We start from the raw sequence: 22,175 nt of genomic DNA on the forward strand, positions 1-22,175 counted from the left end.
TCACCCTCTGGGCGCGGGAGCCTTTCTCCATCACCAGGTTCAGGAGGAGTTTAGAACTGTCCGCCCTCTTTCCATTATCAGCGAGATCAGAGATTGTCTGTGAAGAATAACAGTGAATATATTGGGGACTGACAGATTCACACAGACAATGAGAAGTAAATGATGTGCTCTGATACGGGATCACACTGAGCAGTCACCCGGACAGGTGCTGATCCTGTCGAGACATGGACTGTACATTCTGAGTCCAGAGCACACAGAGGGACATTCGCCGTGGACCTGGTCCACCAGTCAATGAAATCCTGGATTGTGCGTGAGGGCTTCATTGACGTAGCTTTCAAATCCATAAATAATTCCTCACCGGATTTGTCGGTGTAAAGCAAAAATCAGAAAATAGGATCACAGATGAAGAAATAAGTCAGGAGGAATTTTTATAACAGAGTGAGCAGTTTCAGAAAAAAAAGTATCAGAAAAGATCATGTGAATCATCTGCTCTGTCCGCCAGTGTCCAACATGACAGCGGATTACCAGCTGACACCTGGTGCCTTTCCATTGCCTTTTTCAGCGGAGGTTTAGTCAGTGATTAAACATTACAATATGACAGTATTCTCCGATCCACACTGTTTGCTGCTACAGATTGTAACACAATCATCTCCGCCAAGAACAGAACACAGTCGAACTCCTGTAGCACCCACTGATGATGTCCCGCTTCTCACTAACATCCTGCCTTCACGCTGTACAGCCTTCCCAAACCGAAACCTCCCGCCGTATTTCCATTTTATACTGTGAGCCTACAGAACTGTTACTTGCTCAACTCACTCTGAACACTGAGCAGCCACTCATCAGTCTTCTCAACCCTTTCTATCACTGGTTCAGATTCACATTTTTGTGATTGTATGTACAGCATTTATTTCCCAGTTGTTCCTTTATCTAATTTAATATCCGACGAGTCAGAGTTCCGACACCCATCGGTCCTGTAATGTGTGAAAATTCAACCTCATTGTCCCTCCCACTCACCTGATGTTCCGCTCCACTGAACTGATTCTCAGCTGTTAACGCCAGGCTCACTCCGTGCACCCCTCTTTCTATCGCCTGCTCCAGCCTGTCCAGGTAGAAATCCGTCAGCTGCAGCAGCTAGGGAATCATTCCAGCTCGCCAGGAGTTCGGCGATCACTGAGCTCGGATCTGTGAAGAAAACTGGGGAAAATCAATTGCAGACCCCATATTCGGCAGCAACAGTCTCTCTGGAACCTAAAGATTGTGTGCGCCAGGTCATTAAACACTGTTCAAGATAAATATAGTACGTGGAGAGGGGGTGAGAGATAGGATGGGTCAGAAATCCGCTGGTGGGGGTGTGTGAAATGGAGGTGGGAGACAAGGATGAGACAGAGAGAGAGAGTGGGGAGAGAGAGAGAAAGGGGGGAGAGGGAGAGAGGGAGTCGAGAGAGAGAGGGAGTGGGAAGATGGAGGGGGACAGGGGTACAGAGGGCGGCAGAGGGGGTTGAGCGGGGGGGTGCAGAGAGGCGAAGAGAGGGGAGGGGAGGTGAGGAGATGGGATAGAGAGAGTGGAGAGGGAAGGGAGGGTTGGGGAGAGACGAGAGTAGAGGAGGAAGGGAGGGCAGGGGAGAGACGGAGAGGAGATGGAGAAGGGAGGGGTGCTGCAGAGACGGAGAGGACGGGGGGGAAGGGAAGGATGGGGAGAGAAGGAGTGGAGAGGGGGATGGGAGGGGTGGAGAGAGACGGAGAGGACGGGGTGAAGGGAAGGATGGGGAGAGAAGGAGTGGAGAAGGGGGATGGGAGTGGGTGGGGAGAGACGCAGAGGAGAGGGGGAAGTGAGAGGTGGGGAAAGACGGAGCGGAGATTATACTCATTCCAGGGATTCAGATTTTTAGATCATTGGTACTCTCTTCTGGGGCAAGCGTGACCTGTAGAAAAAGAGACGGGTTCCATCTTGAATACGAGGGGGACCAATATAATGGCGGGCAGGTTTGCTAATTCTTTTGGGGGAGGGTTTAAATTGGATGTGCAGGGAGGTGGGAACCGAAGTGAAGAGGCAATGGATGGGGTGGTTGGAACGCAAAGTACAGGCAGCTTGTAGGGAGTTTGTGAGGAAAGGATAGGCAGACGTTAGGACAAAGATGCACTCAGCCTGATGGTTTGAATCTGTCTATTTCAATGCAAGGAGTATCATAAACAAGGCCGATTAAAAGAGCGTGGAATAATACGTGGAAGTATGACGTTATGGCTATTACAGAGACTGGGATGTCTCAGGAGCAAGAATGGATGCTGAATGTGCCAGGCTTTAGATGTTTCAAAAAGAACAGAGAGGGAGGCAAAAGAGGTAGGGGTGTGGCATAGTTAATTAGTGATAATGCCACGATTGAAGAAAAGGAGGAAGACATGGAGGGATGGTCCACCGAGTCTGTGTGGATGGAAGTCAGAAACAGGAAAGGGGCAATAACTCTACTGTCCCAATAACTACTATCCCAATTGTAACAGGGATATCGAGGAGCACACAGGGAGGCAGATTCTGGAACAGCGCAATGATAGTATGGCTGTTGTGATGGGAGATTTTAACTTTCCTAATATTGATGGTCGTCTCCTTAGCACAAGGGGTTTAGATGGGGCGGAGTTTGTTAGGTGTGTTCAGGAAGGTTTCTGGCACAATATGTAAATAAGGCATCTACAGGAGAGTCTGTGCTTGAACTGGTATTGGAAAACGAACCCGGTCAGGTGACAGATCTCTCGGTGGAAGGCCATTTTGGAGGTAGTGACCACAACTCTATCTCCTTCACCAGAGCGCTGGAGAGGGACATATGCAGACAATTTGGGAAAGCATTTAATTTGGGTGGTGGTGGGCGGGGGGGGAATATGATGTTATTAGGTAGGAACTTGACAACATAAATTCGGAGAAAATGTTCTCTGGGAAATGCACAGCAGAAATTTGGCAAATCTTCAGGGAACATTTTCATCGAGTTCTGCATAGGTATGTCCCATTGAAGAAGGGAAAGGATGGTAGAGGTAAAAAAAAATATGTTGTATAGAGGATGTAGGAAATCTAGTTAGGAAGAAAAGAAACACTTACGAAAGGTTCAAGAAACTAGGTACCGGTAGAGCGCTTGAAAATTACAAGTTTGCGAGAAAGCATTTTAAGAATGGAATTAAGAGAGCCAGAAGGGGCCATGAGAAGGCCTTGGTGAGCAGGATTAAGCGAAGCCCCAAAGCATTCTACAAGTAGGTGAAAAGCAAGAGGATGAGCCATGTGGGAATAGGCTAATCAGGTGCGATATTGGGAACGTGTGCATGGAGTCATAGGAGGTAGCGGAGGTACTTAATGAATACTTTGCATCAGTATTCACCGGGGAAAATGACCTTGGCAACTCTGAGGATGACTTATAGTGGACTGAAAAGCTTGAGTATGTAGACGTTAAAAAAGAGGATGTGCTGGAGCTGTGAGAAGCATTCAGTTCGATTTAAGTCACTGGACCGCATGAGATATACCCCAGGCTGATGTGGAAAGAGAGGGAAGAGATTGTTGAGCCTCTGGTGATGATGTCTGCATCATCAATATCAGAGTTGGGCAAGTTGTTGGAGAAGATTGTGAGAGGCAGGATTTATGAGCATTTGGAGAGACATAATCTGATTAAGGATAGTCAGCATGGCTTTGCAAGGGCAGGTCGTGCCTTACGTACCTGATTGAATTCTTTGAGGATGCAACAAAACACATTGGTGAAGGTAGAGTAGTGATGATAGTGGATATGGATCTGAATAAGGCATTGGATAAGGTTCCCCATGCAAGGGTTCCCCGTTCAGAAAGTAATGAGGCATGGGATCCAAGGAGACCTTTTGTGGATCCACAATTGGCTTGCCCAGAGAAGGAAAAGGGTGGTCGTAGATACTTCGTATACTGCGTGGAGGCTGGAGCCCCAAGGTGCTCCACAGAAAACCGTTCTTGTCCCCCACCCTCTGAGTTTGTTAATGACCTGGCTGCAGAGGTTGAAGGGTGGGTTCGTAAGGTTGCTGATGGCGCAAATGTTGGTGATGTTGTGGATAGTCTGGAGGGTTGTGAGAAGTTACAGCGGAACATTGATAGGATACAGAACTGGGTTGAGAAGTGGCAGATGGACTTCCACCCACATAGGCCTGAAGTGGTTCATTTCGGTAGGTCCAATTTGAAGACAGAATATAATGTACATGTAAATCGTAAGACTCATGACAGTGTGGAGAATCTGAGAGACCTTGAGGCCAGTGTCAATTGGACACTCGAAGCCGCTGCGCAGGTTGACAGTGTTGTTAAGAATGCGTATGGTGTGTTGGCATCCATCAGTCCTGGGACTGAGTTCAGGAGCTGTGCGATAATGTTACAGTTATTTCAAAGTTTGGTCAGACACCACGGACTACTCTGTTCAGTTCTGGTCACCTCACTACATGAAAGATGTGGATATTATAGAGGGAATGCAGAGGAGATTGACAAGGATGTTGCCTGGATTGGAGGGTGGACATTATGACAGTAGGTTGCATGTACTTGGCGTTTTCTCCTTGGAGCGATGGAGGATGAGCGGTGACCTGATAGAGATGTATAAAAGGATAAGGGGCATTGATCGTGTGGATAGCCGGAGGCTTTTTCCCGGGGCTGAAATGGTAACACGAGGGGCATAGATTTTAGGTGCTTGGAAATAGTTACCGAGGGGATGTCATGGGTAAGATTTTTTTTTGGTTTTAATTAGGAAGTGGTGGGTGTGTGGAATGCATTTGCCAGTGGCGGTGGTGGAAGCTGATACCAGACGTACTGATAAGAGCTACTTGGATAGGCACATGGAGCTGAGAAAAATAGAGGTCTATGCGCTGCGGAAATTCTCGGCAGTTTCAATAGTAGGTTACATAGTCGGCACAGCACTGTGGGCCGGAGGGCTTCTAATGTGCTGAATGTCAATGTTCTATGTTCTATGTACCATATCCATAGTGTATGGCAACTGAGGGGCGTTATTGTCTGAATGTGGACTGGAAAAGCATTAACAGTGGTGACAGAGACTTGAGCAGATTGTAAACTTCCTGAAACATCTATCACTGGAGCCATACATAAATTTGTATCTTTAGAACTTGAACTTGGCAATGAGAGAGACTGACCCAGTTCAAATAAAGCATGGGTACTGTAATATTAGTAACTTGTGCAATATCTGCCTTTCCTTTGCCCTCTCCTCGTAAATTTGGCGTTGAGTGATCCAACGCAGTCTGCGATTATGCAGCCTTACAATCGCTTGTGCCCATGTACTGCCTCGGGCTCCATTTTCACAGACACAATGCGTTTACGGATGTAGCGAGCAGCTGATCCAGCCGAACACAATGTAATTAACCGCAATTTTGTTTCAGATATTTTCAGTGCTTTGCACTCGCCCTGCCGCAATCCCACAACCATCGGTTTCTCTGTCCTAATTCCCATCTATTACCCTTCCACGGTCTCCATCACACAACACCGGCACACATGAATTTCAGCTTCTGTGGACAGAGTTGAGTATTTTGTCCTCCATCTCAGCCTCACTAACACTGTCTCCTGATGGACTGCCCAGGATTATTGAGTTGGAACTTACACTGGATAACTGCAGCTGTGTTTGCACTGAGGGCGTGCAGATGTGAACAGAGGGGGTTCCATATGCAGCTTTGGGGTTGAACAGACCAGTTTGGGATGTTAACTGCTTTTCTGATTAAATGGATGCTGCCATTGTTTTCCCTCTGATGAGAGCTTCAATGGACTCCCAGTTCTAAAATTGATGACTTGTAGGATCAGAGGGAATTTTAAAGAGTGATTTCGGATGAGCGCTGTTCTGGGGTTGGGTGGCTGTAGGGGAACGATTTCACTCTTCGCAGTAAAAAAAAAAAAAAAAAGAAAGAAAATCTGATTTTCACTCCTTCAGATGGTTGTCTTCTCCATTCTGACTCCGGTGGAGGGACCTGTCGTTGCCGGATCCTGAGAGTGTGTTCCCTTGCAGCAAACACTCCAACTTTCTATGTTGTTCCTCATAATGCCATAAGATCATAAGATATTGGAGCAGAAATACCTATTCGACCCATCGAGTCTGCTCCGCCATTGAATCATAGGCTGTTCCAATTCTTCCAGTCATTCCCACTCCCCTGCCTTCACCCCATACTCTTTGATGCCCTGGTTAATCAGGAACCTATCTATCTCTGCCTTAAGTACACCCAGTGACCTGGCCTCCACAGCCGCTCATAGCAACAAATTCCACACATTTACCACCCTCTGACTAAAGTGATTTCTCCGCATCTCAGTTCTAAAATAACGTTCTTCAATCCTGAAGTCGTGCCCTCTTATCGTGGAATCCCAGACCATGGGAAATAACTTTGCCATATGTAATCTGTTCAGGCCTTTTAACATTCGTAATGTTGCTATGAGATCTCCCCTCATTCCCCTAAACTCCAGGGAATACAGCCTAAGAGCTGCCAGACGTTCCTCATCAGGTAGCCCTTTCATTCCTCAAATCATGCTCGTGAATCTTCTCTGAACCCTCTCCAATATAAGTATATCCTTTCTAAAATAAGGAGCCCAAAACTGCAATCAATACTCCAAGTGTAGTCTCACGAGTGCCTTATAGAGCCTCAGCATCACATCCATGCTCTAATATTTTATACCTCAAGAAATGAATGAAAACATTTCATTCGTCTTCTTCACAGCCGACTGAACCTGGAGGTTAACTTATAAGGTATCTCGCACAAGGACTCCCAGGTTCCTTTGCCTCCCTGCATTTTGTATTCTCTCCCCATCGAAATAATAGTCTGACGTTTATTTCTTCCACCAAAATACATGAGCATACAGTTTCCAACATTCTATTTCATTTGCCACTATTTTGCCTATTACCTTAAAAGATCTAAGTCTCTCTATAGGCTCTCTGCTTCCACAACACTACACGCTCCTCCACCTATCTTTGTATCATCGGCAAATTTAGCCACAAACCCATTAATACCACAGTCCAAATCATAGACATACATTGTGAAAAACAGCGGTCCTAACACCGACCCCAGTGGAACTCATCTGGTAACTGGCAGCTAGACAGAATACGTTCCCTTTATTCCCACTCTCTGTTTCCTGCCGACCAGCCAATGCTCCACCCATGCTAGTAATTTCCCTGTAATTCCATGGACTAGTATCTTCCTAAGAAGCCTCTTGTGCAGCACTTTGTCAAAGGCCCTCTGAAAATCCAAGTACATCACATCTACTGCATCTTCTTTGTCTACCCTGCTTGCACTTTCCTCAAAGAATTGTAGTAGGTTTGTCAGGCAGGATTTTCCTTTCAGGAAACCATGCTGCCTTTGGCCAATCTTGCCATTTGTCCCCAGGTACTCCGTCATCTCATCCCAAACCATCGATTCCAAGAAGTTCCCTACTACTCATGTTAGGCTAATTAGTCTATTGTTTCCTTTCTGCTGCCTCCCACCCTTCTTAAAAAGCGGAGAAACATTTGCAATTTTTCAGTAATCCAGTATAGCGCCAGAATCGATCAGTTCTTGAAAGATCATCGTTAATGACTCTGCAATCTCTCCAGATACTTCATTCAGGACCCGAGGGTGCATTCCATCATGTGCAGGAGATTTATCCACCCTCTATGTCCTATGTAAACCAACCTTCCAGCAAACATTTTCCATGCGTCTCACTGTGCCATGTTGCCAACATTGACCTGGTCAAATGCACGTGTCTCAGCAACGATATGGCCCTACACAATGATCAATCTGTGGTGGAAGCAGTGGTTTCTTCACTTACCTTTCAGCTCACAAGGAATCTCCGGGACGGGTCGATGGATCGGAACACAACCTGTTCGGATTTAAACAATTTGGGGAATTGAAATGCGTGAAATTATTAAATATGTAGAGCCTGAATCCTAAATTAGATCAATCTCTGATATTAACTCACCATGTTCCTGAATTTCTTTCAGTATTTTGTCCAACTTTGGGACGACATTGCGCATTTTCACGAAGTTTTCCCACATCGCCCTCCGGGCGCGGGAGCCTTTCTCCATCACCAGGCTCAGGAGGAGTTTAGAACTGTCCGCCCTCTTTCCATTATCAGCGAGATCGGAGATTGTCTGTGAAGAGTAACGGTGAACATATAGGGAACGACAGATTCACACAGACAATGAGAAGTAAATGATGTGCGCTGTAACGGGATCATACTGAGCAGTCACCCGGACGGGTACAGACCTTGTCTGGACATGGACTGTACATTGTGAGTTCAGAGCACACGGAGGAACATGCACCGTGAAGCTGGTTTACCAGTCAATGAGATCCTGGCTGGTCTGTGACGGCTTTATTGACGTATCTTCAATTCCATAAATAATTCCTCATCAGGTTTGACGGTGTAAAAAAAATCGGAAAATAACGATCACAGAGGAAGAAAGAAGTCAGGAGTTTTTTTTTTATATAGCAGAGTGAACATTCTCAGAGAAGTTGCAGAAAAAATGATGTGATTCATTTGCTCTGTCCGCCAGTGTCAAACATGACAGCGGATTGCCAGCTGACACCTGATGCCTTTCCATTGTCTTTTCCAGTGGAGGTGTATTCAGTGATTACACGTTACAACATGGCAGTATTCCCCCATGCACACGTTACGTTTTGCTGCTGCAGATTGTAACACAATCATCTCCGCCCAGAACAGAACACACTCGAGCTCCTGTGGCACCCACTGATGATGTCCCGGTTCTCACTGACATCCCGCCGTCACACTGTACAGCCTTCCCAAACCGAAACCTCCTGTCATATTTCCATTTTATACTGTGAGCCTACAGAACGGTTACTTGCTCAACTCACTCTGAACACTGAGCAGCCACTCATCAGTCCGCGGGGTCTTCTCAACCCTTTCTATCACTGGTTCAGATTCACATTTCTGTGGTTGTATGTACAGTATTTATTTCCCAGTTGTTCTTTTATCTAATTTAATATCCAATGAGTCAGAGATCCGACAGCCATCAGTCCTCTGATGTGTGAAAATTCAAACCCAAACTCACCCGATGTTCCTCTCCGCTGAACTGATTCTCATCCTTTAACGCCAGGCTCACTCCGTACACTCCTCTTTCCATCGCCTGCTCCAGCCTGTCCCGGTAGAAATCCGTCAGCTGCAGCAGCTGGGAGTCGTTGCAGCCTGCCAGGAGCTCGGTGATCACTGAGCTCGGACCTGTGAAGGACATACCCGTGACCTTTCCTGATGTTGACGTCACTGGAACTCCTCCCCTGCCCGCCCGTTCAGCCATGTCGAGGACAGTTGGGGTCAGATTTTGCTGCGCTGTTACAAACAAAATTAACAGTTGAGCGTCAGGCATTAATTGAAGTATAAAAGAGAACACTGTTTTGTTTTTAAATACAACGACACAATTCCAAACATCTTGGGCCTTTCCACTGAAGACTTGATACGGCCTAATATCCCTGCGCCCATGCACCCACAGTCACACAATACCCATTTTTCCTCTGTCCCTGGATTGTACACCTTTCCGCGATTCCCCGGAGTATCTCCTCGCTTTATTGCAGGCAACACCCTTTTAGGAACCAATCTTGTGTCCTGGACTGGGAGTGATGTGTCAATAGGAAAGGCAAGGCAGGCTGAGCAGACAGCGTCCACTGCTTTTGTCCTCCTACCACTGGTGGCGCTATGGTGACTAATGGACAGCTGTTACAGCAGTGCGGGGTGGAACATTTCTGCTGACCAATGGGACATGCATTCCTCTCATCACTGAATTATACAGATTTCTTAGTCACACCTGATTCTCACGGTCCCCTTTCAGTTTAACAGCTCCCGGCATTGACACCCATGACAACATATGGTTTGAGTCTACATAGAAACACACTGACGTCCTGAACAATGCAGTTCTACCCATGGTATCGCGGCATCTTCTCCAGAACCACGACATCTTCTCCGGCAGGATTTTAAGATCATTATTATCTCCTAATCTCCGGTCATGATTTATTTACACAATCATCTGGTTATTATCAGAAATTTACATGGCACCTTGTTAAACACAATGTCGACCCACCATATATCAAAAACAGCCAGCTGGCAAAAGCAGATTTGCAATTACTAAACCAAAATGTTGGAATTATTGAACAAGACAGACAGTACGTTGATACTTCAGATTGAAGACCGCATAATCAAAGCTGAGCCTATCTGTAGCAGCCATGTATCTGCTCTCTACCTGCACTGTATTCTGTGTTTCGTATTTATTATTTTCTTATGCTTCGGAGTGGGGTGGTGGCGGGGTGAAAGTGAAGGGAATCAGTTTCATATTTGTACTTTGTTCACAGCTGGGAACTGACGTATGTCATATCCTTTATTATTATCCACTCAAATACACTGAACTTACACTTCGGTAGACTTCAGTTTCATTGCTACCAGATTGTAGGTTTTCTGATTTCTAATAAAGGATCTAATACACCAACCTTTACAGTCACCAACTTTTGTAATCAATATCGGAGCTGAGAGCACGTCATACAACTATAAAAAATCCGCGGGTGAAGCCAACAATGATAATTTGGTTTAGCTACGATCTCAACAAATGTTTCTCAATCTGACTATTACTTTAAATATAAGGTCATAAGATATAGGAGCAGAAGTAGACCATTCGGCCCATCCAGTCTGCTCTACCATTCAGTCATAGACTGATCTAGTTCTTCCAGTCAGTCCCACTCCCATGCCTTCTCTCCCATACCCTTTGTTGCCTTGGCTAATTAACTACCTCTCTTTCTCTGCCTTAAATACACCCAATGACTTGGCCTCCACAACCGCTCGTGGTAAAAAAATTCACTAGATGTACCACCCTTTGGCTAAAGGAAGTTCTTCGCATCTCTGTTCTAAATGGACGTCCTTCAATCCTGAAGTTGTGCCCTCTTGTGCTAGAATCCCCTACCATGGGAAATAACTTTGCCATATCTATCTCCTCAGGCCTCTGAAAATTCGGAATTTTACTATAAGATCGCCCCTCCTTCTCCTGAACTCGAGGAAATACAGCCCACGAGCTGCCAGGCGTTCCTCATACCGTAACACTTTCATTCCTGGAATAATTCTCGTGAGTTTTCTCCGAACCCTCTCCAATGTCGGTATATCATTTCTAAAATAAGGAGCCCAAAACTGCACACAATCTAAGTATTGTCTCACGAGTGTCTTCATCCCAGTTCTTATATTCTTCATTGACCCATATCATAAAAGGAAGCGGTCCAAAATCGACCCCTGTGGAACTCCACTGGTAACCATTATCCAGACGGAAAGGATCATTTTATTCCCACTCTCTGCTTTCTGCCGATCAGCCTACGCACTCAAAATTCAATGTGAACTCGATCATATTGTGATCACAGTTCCCTATGTTTTCCTTCACATTAAGCTCTCTTATCACCTCCGGATCATTGCAAGATACCCAATCCAGCTGTTCAACAAAACACTGTTCTTAAAAACCATCCCTTTGACATCCTGCCAATACTCTCTCTTGAGGTCCAGTACTGACCTGGTTTTTCCCAATCCACTTTCATGTTAGAATCCCCGACCATTATCATGAAATTGCCCTTCTGACTCGCCTTTTCCATCTACTGCTGTAATTTGTAATCCACATTCCAGCTGCTGTTTAGAGGAATGATACAACTGTTATTAGGGTCCTATTACCTTCTCCATTTCTTAACTCAACCCATATAAACACTACACCTTCCGATGGTATGTCAGCCCTTTCTAATGACTTATTATTATTTCTTATAGAGAGGGCCATATCACCCCCCATATCAGCCTACTAACCTATCTTTCCGATATCCTTGGACGTTGAGCTCCCAATGGCAGCCATCATTCAGCCAAGATTCAGAGATGGCCAAATGGTCATACTTGCTAATCTTCAGCTGAAATTCAAGATTGTCTATTTTATTTCTTATGGTGCGTGCACTCAAATATAACATTTTCAGACTAGTATTTGTTGTTTCTACGCCTCTATTGCCCTTTAAATCATACCATTATCTGCTATTATGCCTCAAATCCCGCCTGTCCTTTCTATCATCTCTATTGCAGATTACCTTCGATTTATTTCTGTTTTACCCTTCCTCAGTCCTAACACACCGATCCTCACCCCACTGCCAAATAGTTTAAAATCTGCCTAACAGTTCTATTAAACCCACGTACTCAGATATTTTGGGTTCAGTTGTAAGCCGTCCTTTTTTACTTTACAGGTCGTGGCTCCCACAGAAGGGGTCCCAGTGATCCAGGAACCCGAAGCCCTGCCGCTTCACCAGTTTCTCAGACACGTATTAATATGCTTGATCATGGCATTGATGAAAACCCTATCAGGAGAACACTAATAGTAAACACTAATAGGAGATTTTAGAACACTATTAGGACACGATACTGTGCCCGTTTCTATTTCTAAACTTTCAATTATGGTCGCGTAGCAGTAAGTTTGCAAGACGTTCCCGGACTCATAAAAAAAAAACCTCGAAAATCATTAGATCTTACTATTTCTAAAATCAAACCTCATTGAAATTTGAACACCGCATGCAAATAGAATGATCTCAATGAACAAACATATAATCGTCCCTCACACCGCAACATCTGGAAGTGATAAGGACTTACCCTACAGTTCACAGTAAGACCATTAGAAAAACGAGTATAATAAAGCTATTTGGCCCATCCGGTCCGATCCAACTTATTCTCCTGCATTGTCCCTTAAACAATCAATCGCCTTACAATCAAGAACATAATAGTCTCTGCTGTATCACAATGACAGCATCCAACACCCTGTGTGGCAACAAATTCCACAGATTAACCATTAGCTGAAGAAATTACTCTAATCACAGTTTTACAAGAAGTATCGTAGGAAACTACGAGGAAAATACTATATAAGAATTATCATAGGAAAGGTGGATAATAACGCTGAAGATGGGGTTGTTGGTTTACAAACAGAGCCAATGCGTAGCGAGGAGAGGCTGTTGATAGGACAAAATTGCTGTCAATAGGGTGAGATGCAATGTTAAAGGTGGACAAGATCGAAAAGGCCGAATGCCGATCAGAAGGTTTTAAATTTTTATGCGCGCTGTATAAGGAATAATATAGATGAACTGACAACACAGCTGCAGATTGGCTGATATAATGTTATAGGCATCATGGAATCATAGCTGAAAGATTATAGCTGGGAGATTACTAAGGGATTGCACACGCTGGAGGCAGGAAGCACGTTCTCGCTGATGGGTGAGTTCAGAACTAGAGGCCACAGCTTAGGAATAAGGGGTAGGTCATTCAGAACGGAGTTAAGTAAAAACTTTTTCACCCAGAGAGTGGTGGATATGTGGAATGCTCTGCCCCAGAAGGCTGTGGAGGCCAAGTCTCTGGGTGCTTTCAGGATAGAGATGGATAGAGCTCTTAAACATAGTGGAATCAAAGGTTATGGGGATAAGGCAGGAACCGGATACTGATTGTGGATGATCAGCCATGATCACAGTGAATGGCGGTGCTGGCTAGAAGGGCCGAATGGCCTACTCCTGCACATATTGTCTATTGTCTATTGTCTATTAATGTCCAAGGATACGCATTGTATTGAAGGGACAGGCAGGGAGGCAGAGTGGGCTGCGTTGCTCCGTCGGTAAAAAAAATAAATTAATTCATTAAAAAGAGGTGACATAGTGTTGGAATGTGCTGATTCATTGTTGATAGAGCTAAGGTACTGTAAGGGTAAAAAGACCTTGATGGGAATTAGACACAGACCTCCAAGCAGTAGTAAGAATGTGGTCTACAAATTACAAAGGGATATAGAAAATACATGCCAAAAGAGCTAGATTACAATAGCCATAGATGATTTCCATATGCAGGTAGATTAGAAAATTAGGTCGATGCTGGATCCCAAGAGGGGAGTTTCTAGAATGCCTACGCGATAGAGCAGTTCGTGGTTAAGCCGAGTCAGGAATCAACTATTCTGCATTGGGTGTTGTGCAATGAACCAGAATTGATTAGAGATCTTCAGATATAAGAACCCGGAGGGGAAAGTAATCATAATATGAGAGAATTCGCCCTGAAATATGAGAAGGAGATGCTAAAGTCTGATGTATCAGTGTTACCGTGGAGTAAAGGGAATTGCAGAGGCATGAGAGGGGAGTTGGCCAGCTAACACAAACGTGTCTAACAAGAGAACTCAAAGCCAACATAAAAGCCAAAGAGAGAGCATACAATAGAGCAAACAGTTGTGGGAAATGAGAGGATTGCGTTATTTTTAGAACCAACAGAAGGGCAACTGAAAAAAGATATGAAGAAGGTAAAGATGGAATATGAAATTTAGCGACAATAATATTACATAGGATACCAGAAGTTTCTTCAGATATATCAAGTGTAAAAGAGAGGCAACAGTGGATATCAGACCACTGGGAAACGATGCTGGAGAAGTAGCAATGGGGAACAACACAACGGCGGAAGAACTGAATAGGTATTTTGCGCCTGTCTTCACTGTGGAAGATACTAGCACTATGGTGGATGTTCCAGCTTTCGGGGTCATGAATTGCGTAACTAGACAGAGGGCTCTTGGGAAACTGAAAGATCTGAAGGTAGATTCGATACTCCGACCAGATGGTGTACACCTCACAGTTCTGAAAGTGGAGGCTGAAGACATTTTGGAGGCATTAAAGAGCTTTCAAAAATCACAAGATTCCAGACTGATTCCGGAAGACTGGAAAATTGCAAATGACACTCCACTCTTCAAGTAGGGAGAAAGGCGGAAGAAAGGCAACTATAGGCCTGTCAGTCTGACCTCAATGATTGGGACGATGTTGGAGTTCATTATTAAGGATGAGGTCTCAGGGTACTTGGAGAAACATGATAAGTCATAGTCAGCATGGTTTCCTCAAGGAAAAATCTTGTCTGACAAATCTGTTGGAATTCTTTGAAGAACTATCAAGCAGGAGACAAAGGTGAATCGGTTGATGTAGTGTACTCGGATTTTCGAAAGCCCTTTGACAAGGTTGCACACTCGAGCCTGCTTAACAATCTATGAACCCAGGAGATTTCAGGAAAGATTCTAAAATGGATAAATCAATGCCTCATTGGCAGGCGGTCTTATGGTGATGCAGCTTCCCTGGAGGGGGATGAAAGGGCATACCAACAGGTGGAACCGGCTGTGGGAGGGTATGGTTTGTCAGCTCTGAGAACGAGTTGGATGTAATATAACCTTCTGACTGAATGAGAAAACCATTCTGAGTGTATTTTAAATGTCAGAAGCAGGTAAGATGTGATCGCATGTGTTGAGGGCAGGGGTTGTGTCTCCATCAGAAGGGTGTGGAGTTTTGAAGTCAATGCCTTGTGGTGCCACCATCGTAATTTAGCATGTGCAGAGTAGTGGATCACACAGCATGGAAACAGGCATTTGGCCGGCCATGCTTGATACATAGAATATAGATAGAACAAAGAATAGTACGGCACAGTACAGGCCCTTTGGCCCACAATGTTGTGCCGACCCTCAAACCCTGCCTCCTATATAACCCCCACCCAAAATTCCTCCATATACCTGTCTAGTAGTCTCTTAAATTTCAGTAGTGTATCTGCCTCCACCACTGATTCAGGCAGTGTATTGCACGCACCGACCACTCTCTGAGTAAAAAAACCTTCCTTTAATATCCCTGTTGAACATCGCACCCCTTACCTTAAAGCCATGTCCCTTTGTATTGAGCAGTGGTGACCTGGGGAAGAGAAGCTGGCTATCTACTCTATGTTTTCCTCTTAATATATTTTATACCTCTACTATGTCTCCTTTCATCCTCCGTCTCTCCAAAGAGTAAAGCCCTAGCTCCCTTAATCTCTGATCATAATCCTGTCATGCTCTGGATCGGGGTCCCTTTAAATTTAGCTTGTTTATGTTACGATCCGGACTGTTGATTCCCTGTTTTCCCGTGTCCCTCGATTTAGGTGATTAGAGGCAATTGACACTCGGCTGAACCGGTAATTTATAGTCTCCGGCTTCCAGCTGTTCGGGGAGGAAGCGTCTGCAAAGTCACGGTGGCTGGAGTAAGCCTAGTCTCTGTCGAGACCTTCCTCACCGGAGCAACCCAGTCCAGTTACCTCGCTGAAGTGATCCTGCAAAGTTTCCTCATCAAGGTAGGTCCGTTAGTTAACCCGCCAGAGGGAATGAAGAACCGCTGTTTTCTGTTCCCGGGCCGAGTCGAGAGCGCGCCACTACCCAGAGGCTCCAAGTCAAGACCTGGCTCTGGGCCTCGTTCAAATACCATGTCAAGTCCTGGTCCTGGCGGCGTTCAAGTACCATGTAATGTCCTGGCCATGGCGGCTTCCCAGTTCTGAGTCATGTCCTGGCACTGGCGGTCTGTGTTTCCTGTTCTACCCCCTTGTCAGAAACCCTTTTCTGTCCCTCTCGCCTCTAGCCCTCGTCTGCAGCCCCCGCCTGCACTTCGGTCTAGTTCCATCACCGGAGCTAGATAGGTACTATCTGGTGTCCATTCGTGTTGGCCTTGTCTTGCCTTGTCCTCGCCTCCGTGGGGTAAGTCAGGCCGTCTCGCCGTTGCTCCGCGGGGGGTTATGTCTTGTCTGGTCCTCGCCTCTGTGGGGGTAAGTTAGGCCGTCTTGCCTTTGCCCCACGGAGGGTCAAGAGTCCCGGGCCTAACTCCTGTACCCAAGGAGGGGTCCCGGCTCTCTGTTCTGTGTGCGAGTCCCGGCCCTATGTCCTGTACCCAAAGAGGGGTCCCGGCTCTCTGTTCTGTGTATGTGTCTAAGGTTTCAGGTACTTGCTCTCCCGAGACCGAGGCTCTGTTTTCCATGTTCCTCCTCTCCCTAGCCCATGTCATGTCCATGCCTGGTTCTGGGGTCCGAGCCCGAGGCAAGACCCAGGTAATGGGTCCTTGCCCAGTCTCGGGCTCGGAGTCCATACCCTAGCCTCTTCGTATCTCCTAGTTCTGGGAGCCGAATCAGAGTCCAAGCCCAGACCCTTGGTCCCAGCCTTGTCTCAGTTCCGAGTCCTTATCCTGTTCGATATTCCTGTTTCTGTCTTGCTCTCCTGGTATCGTACAATAAACTAAACCTAAGTAACCTCACAAGATGTGTCTTGCATTTGGGTCCACCATTGCTCCCCAATACCCACGCCACTGTGACAAATCCATACACTCCAAACCAGGCAGCATCCTGGTAAATCTCCTCTGTACCCTTTCCAATGCTTCCTATAGTGAGGGGTTCTGACCATCCACTCACTGTCTACACTGGTCCCATTTATCAGCACTTGGTTCACAGCCGACTGTATCTCGGCAGTTTCAATGCTCATCAATGATCACGTCTTGAATGATGAATCAACATGAGGTACTCTTTCAGTTCTCCGGGAGTTTGCTTGTGGCTTGGCAGGGCACAAGGATATTGATCAAGGCCCCAGCAATCTCTCACTTGCCCCTCTGTAACTTGCGGTATAACCCATCAGGTCCTAGAGACATGTATGTCATAATGCATTTTAAGAGACCCAACAGTGTCTCCTGTTTTATTTCAAAATGCCCGAGTGTACTGGTGCTCTCGGCACTGATCTCTCTATCCTCCACGTCCTTCCCCCTTGGTAAATACTGAAGTACGTTACTCATTAAGGTCCTCACACACATCCGCTAGGGCCCTGTTTGATTCAACCTTCCTAAGCTTTACATACTTTTCCTTTTCATGCTTGACTAAATTCATCACTTCTGTTCACATTTAAGGTTCTCTTACGCTGCCAATCTCGTGATGTCTTCGTACAGGAATGTACCCATCCTGTACTTCCCGTGCAGATGGACTATGAACACCCTCCACATGTCAGATGTGGACTTGCCAGAAACAGTTGTTTCCCATTAGCTCTCACTAGATCCTCCGTTATGAATTCGTAATTTACCTTGATCCAATTCATTACCCTCCCTCAAAGTTTACAATTTTATTCTCTATAGCTCCCTTAAAGTTGAGGAGTTCTGCCCTAACGGTTCATCTCCAAATGGTCGGGCATCTAGTTAGCATAATCACCCAACACCAGGTTCAGTACAGCTCCTGCTTTTGTTGGACTATCAACATACCGATTTAAGATGTTATCCTGGAGAGGAAAAATAGTTGACGCTAGAGAATTGGGGAGCATTTTAATAATCAAAAGAAGGCAAATTAAAAAAGGAATAAGCAGAGAGAAGGTGAAATATAAAGGCAAGCTAGCCAATAATATAAAATAGGATAGCAAAATAAAGTATAATGAAACACGATAATGTATCACATTCATTCGTGAATAATATGCATAAAATCTAACCTGGTTCGGTCTTCAATGTTTCCACTGATTAGTATTTTTGCTGTTGCGTGGATCAACCATTGCTCTAAGCCAGAAGTTTTCACACGGGCCTGTGAAACGCGCGGCATCTCTGTTATCTTGTTTTTTGGAATGTGCATCTATGAATATTTAGAATGGACCGACAAAAAAAACTTTTGAGTTTATCTGTTAATGGAAGGATATGATATAATACAGTACAACAAAAGACAAGCTCTCCGGTTTCATGAGCCTTATACCAGCTGCATTCAAATCCATTGCGCTACAACAACGGCTCTGTGACGGGAGCATTTCAATTACAACGCAGCCGCACACCGGCGCGGCTCAGAGGGAACAGTGACTGTCTATCTCTCCGGGTTTCCTCAGACTTGTAACAGTCCACTGCTTTGTCAGCGACAACCTGTTGTTGGAAACAGGAAAATCGCAAAAATCAGCCCCAAGTCTCACCTTTGTCCATATTCGAGATAGGTAAACATAGAACACAGAATAATACAGCACAGTACAGACCCTTCGGCCCACAATGTTCTGCCGACACTCAAACCATGCCTCTCATATAAGCCCCTACCTTAAATTCCTCCATATACCTGCCAAGCAGTCTCTTAAATTTCACTAGTGGATCTGCCTCCACCACTGACTCAGGCAGTGTATTCCATGCACCAACCACTCTCTGAGTGGGGAAAAAACCTTCCTCCGATATCCCCCTTGAACTTCCCACCCCTTACCTTAAAGCCATGTCCTCTTGTATTGAGCAGTTGTGCCCTGGGGAAGAGGCGCTGGCTGTCCACTCTATCTTGTTATATTGTACACGTCTATCATGTCTCCTCTCATCCTCCTTCTCTCCAAAGAGTAAAGCCCTAGTTCCTTTAATCTCTGAGGGCCTGTCTAAATGGTAAAAGAACTAAATGGCCACTTTATTAGGTACAACAGCACACCAGCTCATTAATGGGAATCTGTTAATCGCGTGGCAGCAACTCAAAGGATAAAAACATGCAGATATAGTTAAGGGATTCAGTTGTTGTTCAGGCAAACATCCAAATTTGGATTAAATGCGATCTAAGTGACCTTGACCGTGGAATGATGGCTGGTGTCAGACAGGGTGGAATGAGCATTACGGAAACTTATCATCTCCTGGGACTTTTCACGCACAAAAGTCTCGGTTTACAGAGAATAGTGCGAAAACAAAACAAAAGGAAATCCAGTGAGTAGCAGTTCTGAGGGTGAAAACGCCTTCTTAATGAGAGAGATCAAGGAGATTGGCCAGACTGATTAAATGCGAGGGGAAGGCGACAGTAACTTAAACAACCATGCGCTCCAAAAGCGGAGTGCAGAAGAGCGTTACTGAACGCCGAATATTGGATTTGGACGGGGTACCGTCGCAGTAAACCCCGAACATACACTCAGTGGCAACATTATTAGGTAGAGGAGGTAGATAAAAATTGCCCACTGAGTGTAGACGTCCAGAATTTTATCAACTGACTGTAAGATTTACTACAGGATTTTTTATTTTAAATACCACTGCCAGATATATACCGTCTTTGCGCACAGAAAAATACACAGCATAAAATAAAACACCTATATATCAATCCACGCAATCTTCAGCACAATATTGAAATGGTAGAAACTCTAGAAATACTATCGTGATAGGCGGGGTAATAAAACACGATATCATTTCTCTTTATGGCCCTGTTCTTACCTGGTGTTGGACTCCGGAGTCTGTTTTCAGCGAATCCGAGCATCTAAATTTTATGGGTCCTAACAGTACGAGGACACACCCTGAGCAATGTTCAGTCGATAACACGCTCATAAACCTGAACTTCAGCTTATTCAGCACGTAACGCCGCACACTGTTCCACAACGCTTGTGTTAAACTACACAAAGACTCATTTTGCTTGAATGTCTTTCTAAGATAAGGTTCGAGTCAGACTTACTACTTCACTGCGGAAGCAATGTTTATGTTATTCTCGAAAGGTTCACCTGCTCCAGAGAGGAAGTCAACCCCAATCCTGGTCCACTTCTGTTGCTGTCGTCGCTTTGATTTATGGTTCAGCTTGGAACCTGTTTATTATCAGATTATAAACTACAGCGACAGCTCAGGGCAAAGATCGCTGTGGATTTATTGCTCAGAGACAGAAGAAGAAAGGGCGCTGTGAACTCTGAGGAAATACGATGCATTTGGAGTATTGTTTTCCCTGTCCCAGATCTAACTGCCCCTGCTGCTTCTCTTTCCCTTTGAGGAAGAGAATTCCAGAGACACACTAGCTCCACTTCATAAAAATAACCTCATCTCTCCATCTCTTTCTGGTCTCGCTACAACAGTAAACATGGTCTCCGCATTCCTGACGAGACACCGCGTGATGTTCACCGTCACCGGCAATTAATTGATCTGAACACCACCGGATTCATTTATGTAAACACCATCGGATAAAATCTCCCCTCATTCATCTAAATAACAGCCAATACAATCAACCTCCTGTCTTTATCTAATACCAGCGAATATAGTAAAATGCCCCCATTCATCCAGTACCAGAGGACAAAATCGTGTTCCCTCTAATTCTACTAAGTCAGCAAAGACAAGCTGAGGTTGATGAACGAGGCGGCGCGGTCAGCATTGAAGCGGACGGGTAACAACAGCAGAAGCCCCTGGACATGCACTCAGTTGCCACATTACCAAGTACAGGAGGTACATGTTAAAGTGCCCACTGAACGAAGAATTGCCTAATTTTGTCTGCGGCCAGTGAGAATTAATACAATATTTGTTAATATAAATATCATTGCCACATCATCTAGTCTTTCCTAAAAAATGCACAATCAGAGCAATAAAGCATCAGATGGCAAATCCGCGCGATTTTAAAGACAATATTGATATGGTAGCAATAGTGGAAATACTGCCCTGGCGAGTGTGGTTATTAAAACACCATGACACAGCCCAGTACCAACCCTGTGCTTACCTGCCGCTGGACTCCTGCCTCTGGTTTCAGCGAATCCGAGCATCTGAATTTTATGGGCCCTAATAGTAAGTGATCACACCCTGGGCAAGGTTCAGTCGCTAACACGCTGATAAACCTGAATTTCAGTCTATCCAGCATGTAACCCCACACCCTGTTCCACAACGCTTGTGTTGAACCACACAAAGACTCATCTTGCCTGAATGAGTCTTTCTAAACTGTGGTCCGAGCCAGAATTAATACTTCAGAGCATGATGCAATGATTACCTTTCTCTGGATAATTTGATCTGCTCCAGAGAGGAAGAACAACCCCAATCCTGGTTCCGCTCGTTGGTTTCGTCGCTTTGATATATTGTTCACCTTGGGTCCAGTTTATTCTCAGAATATAAACCTCAGTGGCAGTTCAGGGCAAAGATCGCTGTGGGTTTATTGCACAGAGACAGCAGAAGGAAGCCCGCCGTGAACTCAGATGAAATATTATGCGTTTGGATTAATGTTTTCTTTTCAACAGTGGAGATTTCATTTCTCCAGATTCAACTGTGCCCCCATTGTGTGGACTTCCATTGATTTTAACGCCAACCCGCTTTGAAGCCAACGTTCACAGTTGTTCTCAGTTGGAACATGAGGATAGTGGTCCGACTGTGACGCGGCTGTGCCGAGATTACCATCTCCCGGAGATAACTACCAGTCAAAGTTGACAGCGAGAGAAGTAAACCCTTCTCCTTCAGTTTATTGTTCACTTACAGATCGCAGCAATCAGATGAAATTAAGACAATCTTCCGCTGGTGAATTTGCCTGACATCGCATTTACTTTACACATACATCAACCGTTTCTCATCTGTGACTGATGGAAAAACTCTGGATATTAAATTCACCGGGTCTATTTGTCGGAAGTTTCTGCTGGCATATTCATTAGTAGCAGGACATTCGGCCTCTCAGTCCTGTTCTGCCAGTGTCTATGATTCTAGGA

General features: G+C 45.2%; 1 protein-coding gene across 6 annotated transcripts; it reads right to left on the bottom strand.

The window, feature by feature from the left end:
* LOC134342197 (uncharacterized) lies at positions 1–21,561 on the bottom strand. 6 transcript variants are annotated; one of them, XM_063040173.1, is made up of 7 exons: positions 21,473–21,561; positions 18,246–18,382; positions 9,009–9,283; positions 7,919–8,090; positions 7,769–7,819; positions 1,015–1,194; positions 1–97 (listed from the first exon to the last, which is right to left on the bottom strand). In XM_063040173.1, exons 3-6 carry the CDS (start codon positions 9,249–9,251, stop codon positions 1,043–1,045), a joined length of 618 nt encoding a protein of 205 aa, XP_062896243.1. In that variant the 5' UTR covers positions 9,252–9,283; positions 18,246–18,382; positions 21,473–21,561; the 3' UTR covers positions 1–97; positions 1,015–1,042. The 6 variants fall into 6 exon arrangements, with proteins under 6 accessions (XP_062896243.1, XP_062896242.1, XP_062896241.1 ...); XM_063040172.1 differs by lacking the exon at positions 21,473–21,561 and adding an exon at positions 21,209–21,248; XM_063040171.1 differs by lacking the exon at positions 21,473–21,561 and adding an exon at positions 19,954–20,923.
* Positions 21,562–22,175: the final 614 nt, after the last annotated feature.

The sequence above is a fragment of the Mobula hypostoma genome, unplaced genomic scaffold, assembly GCF_963921235.1.
Source record: "Mobula hypostoma unplaced genomic scaffold, sMobHyp1.1 scaffold_125, whole genome shotgun sequence".
In the NCBI taxonomy this organism is placed as follows: Eukaryota; Metazoa; Chordata; class Chondrichthyes; order Myliobatiformes; family Myliobatidae; genus Mobula; species Mobula hypostoma.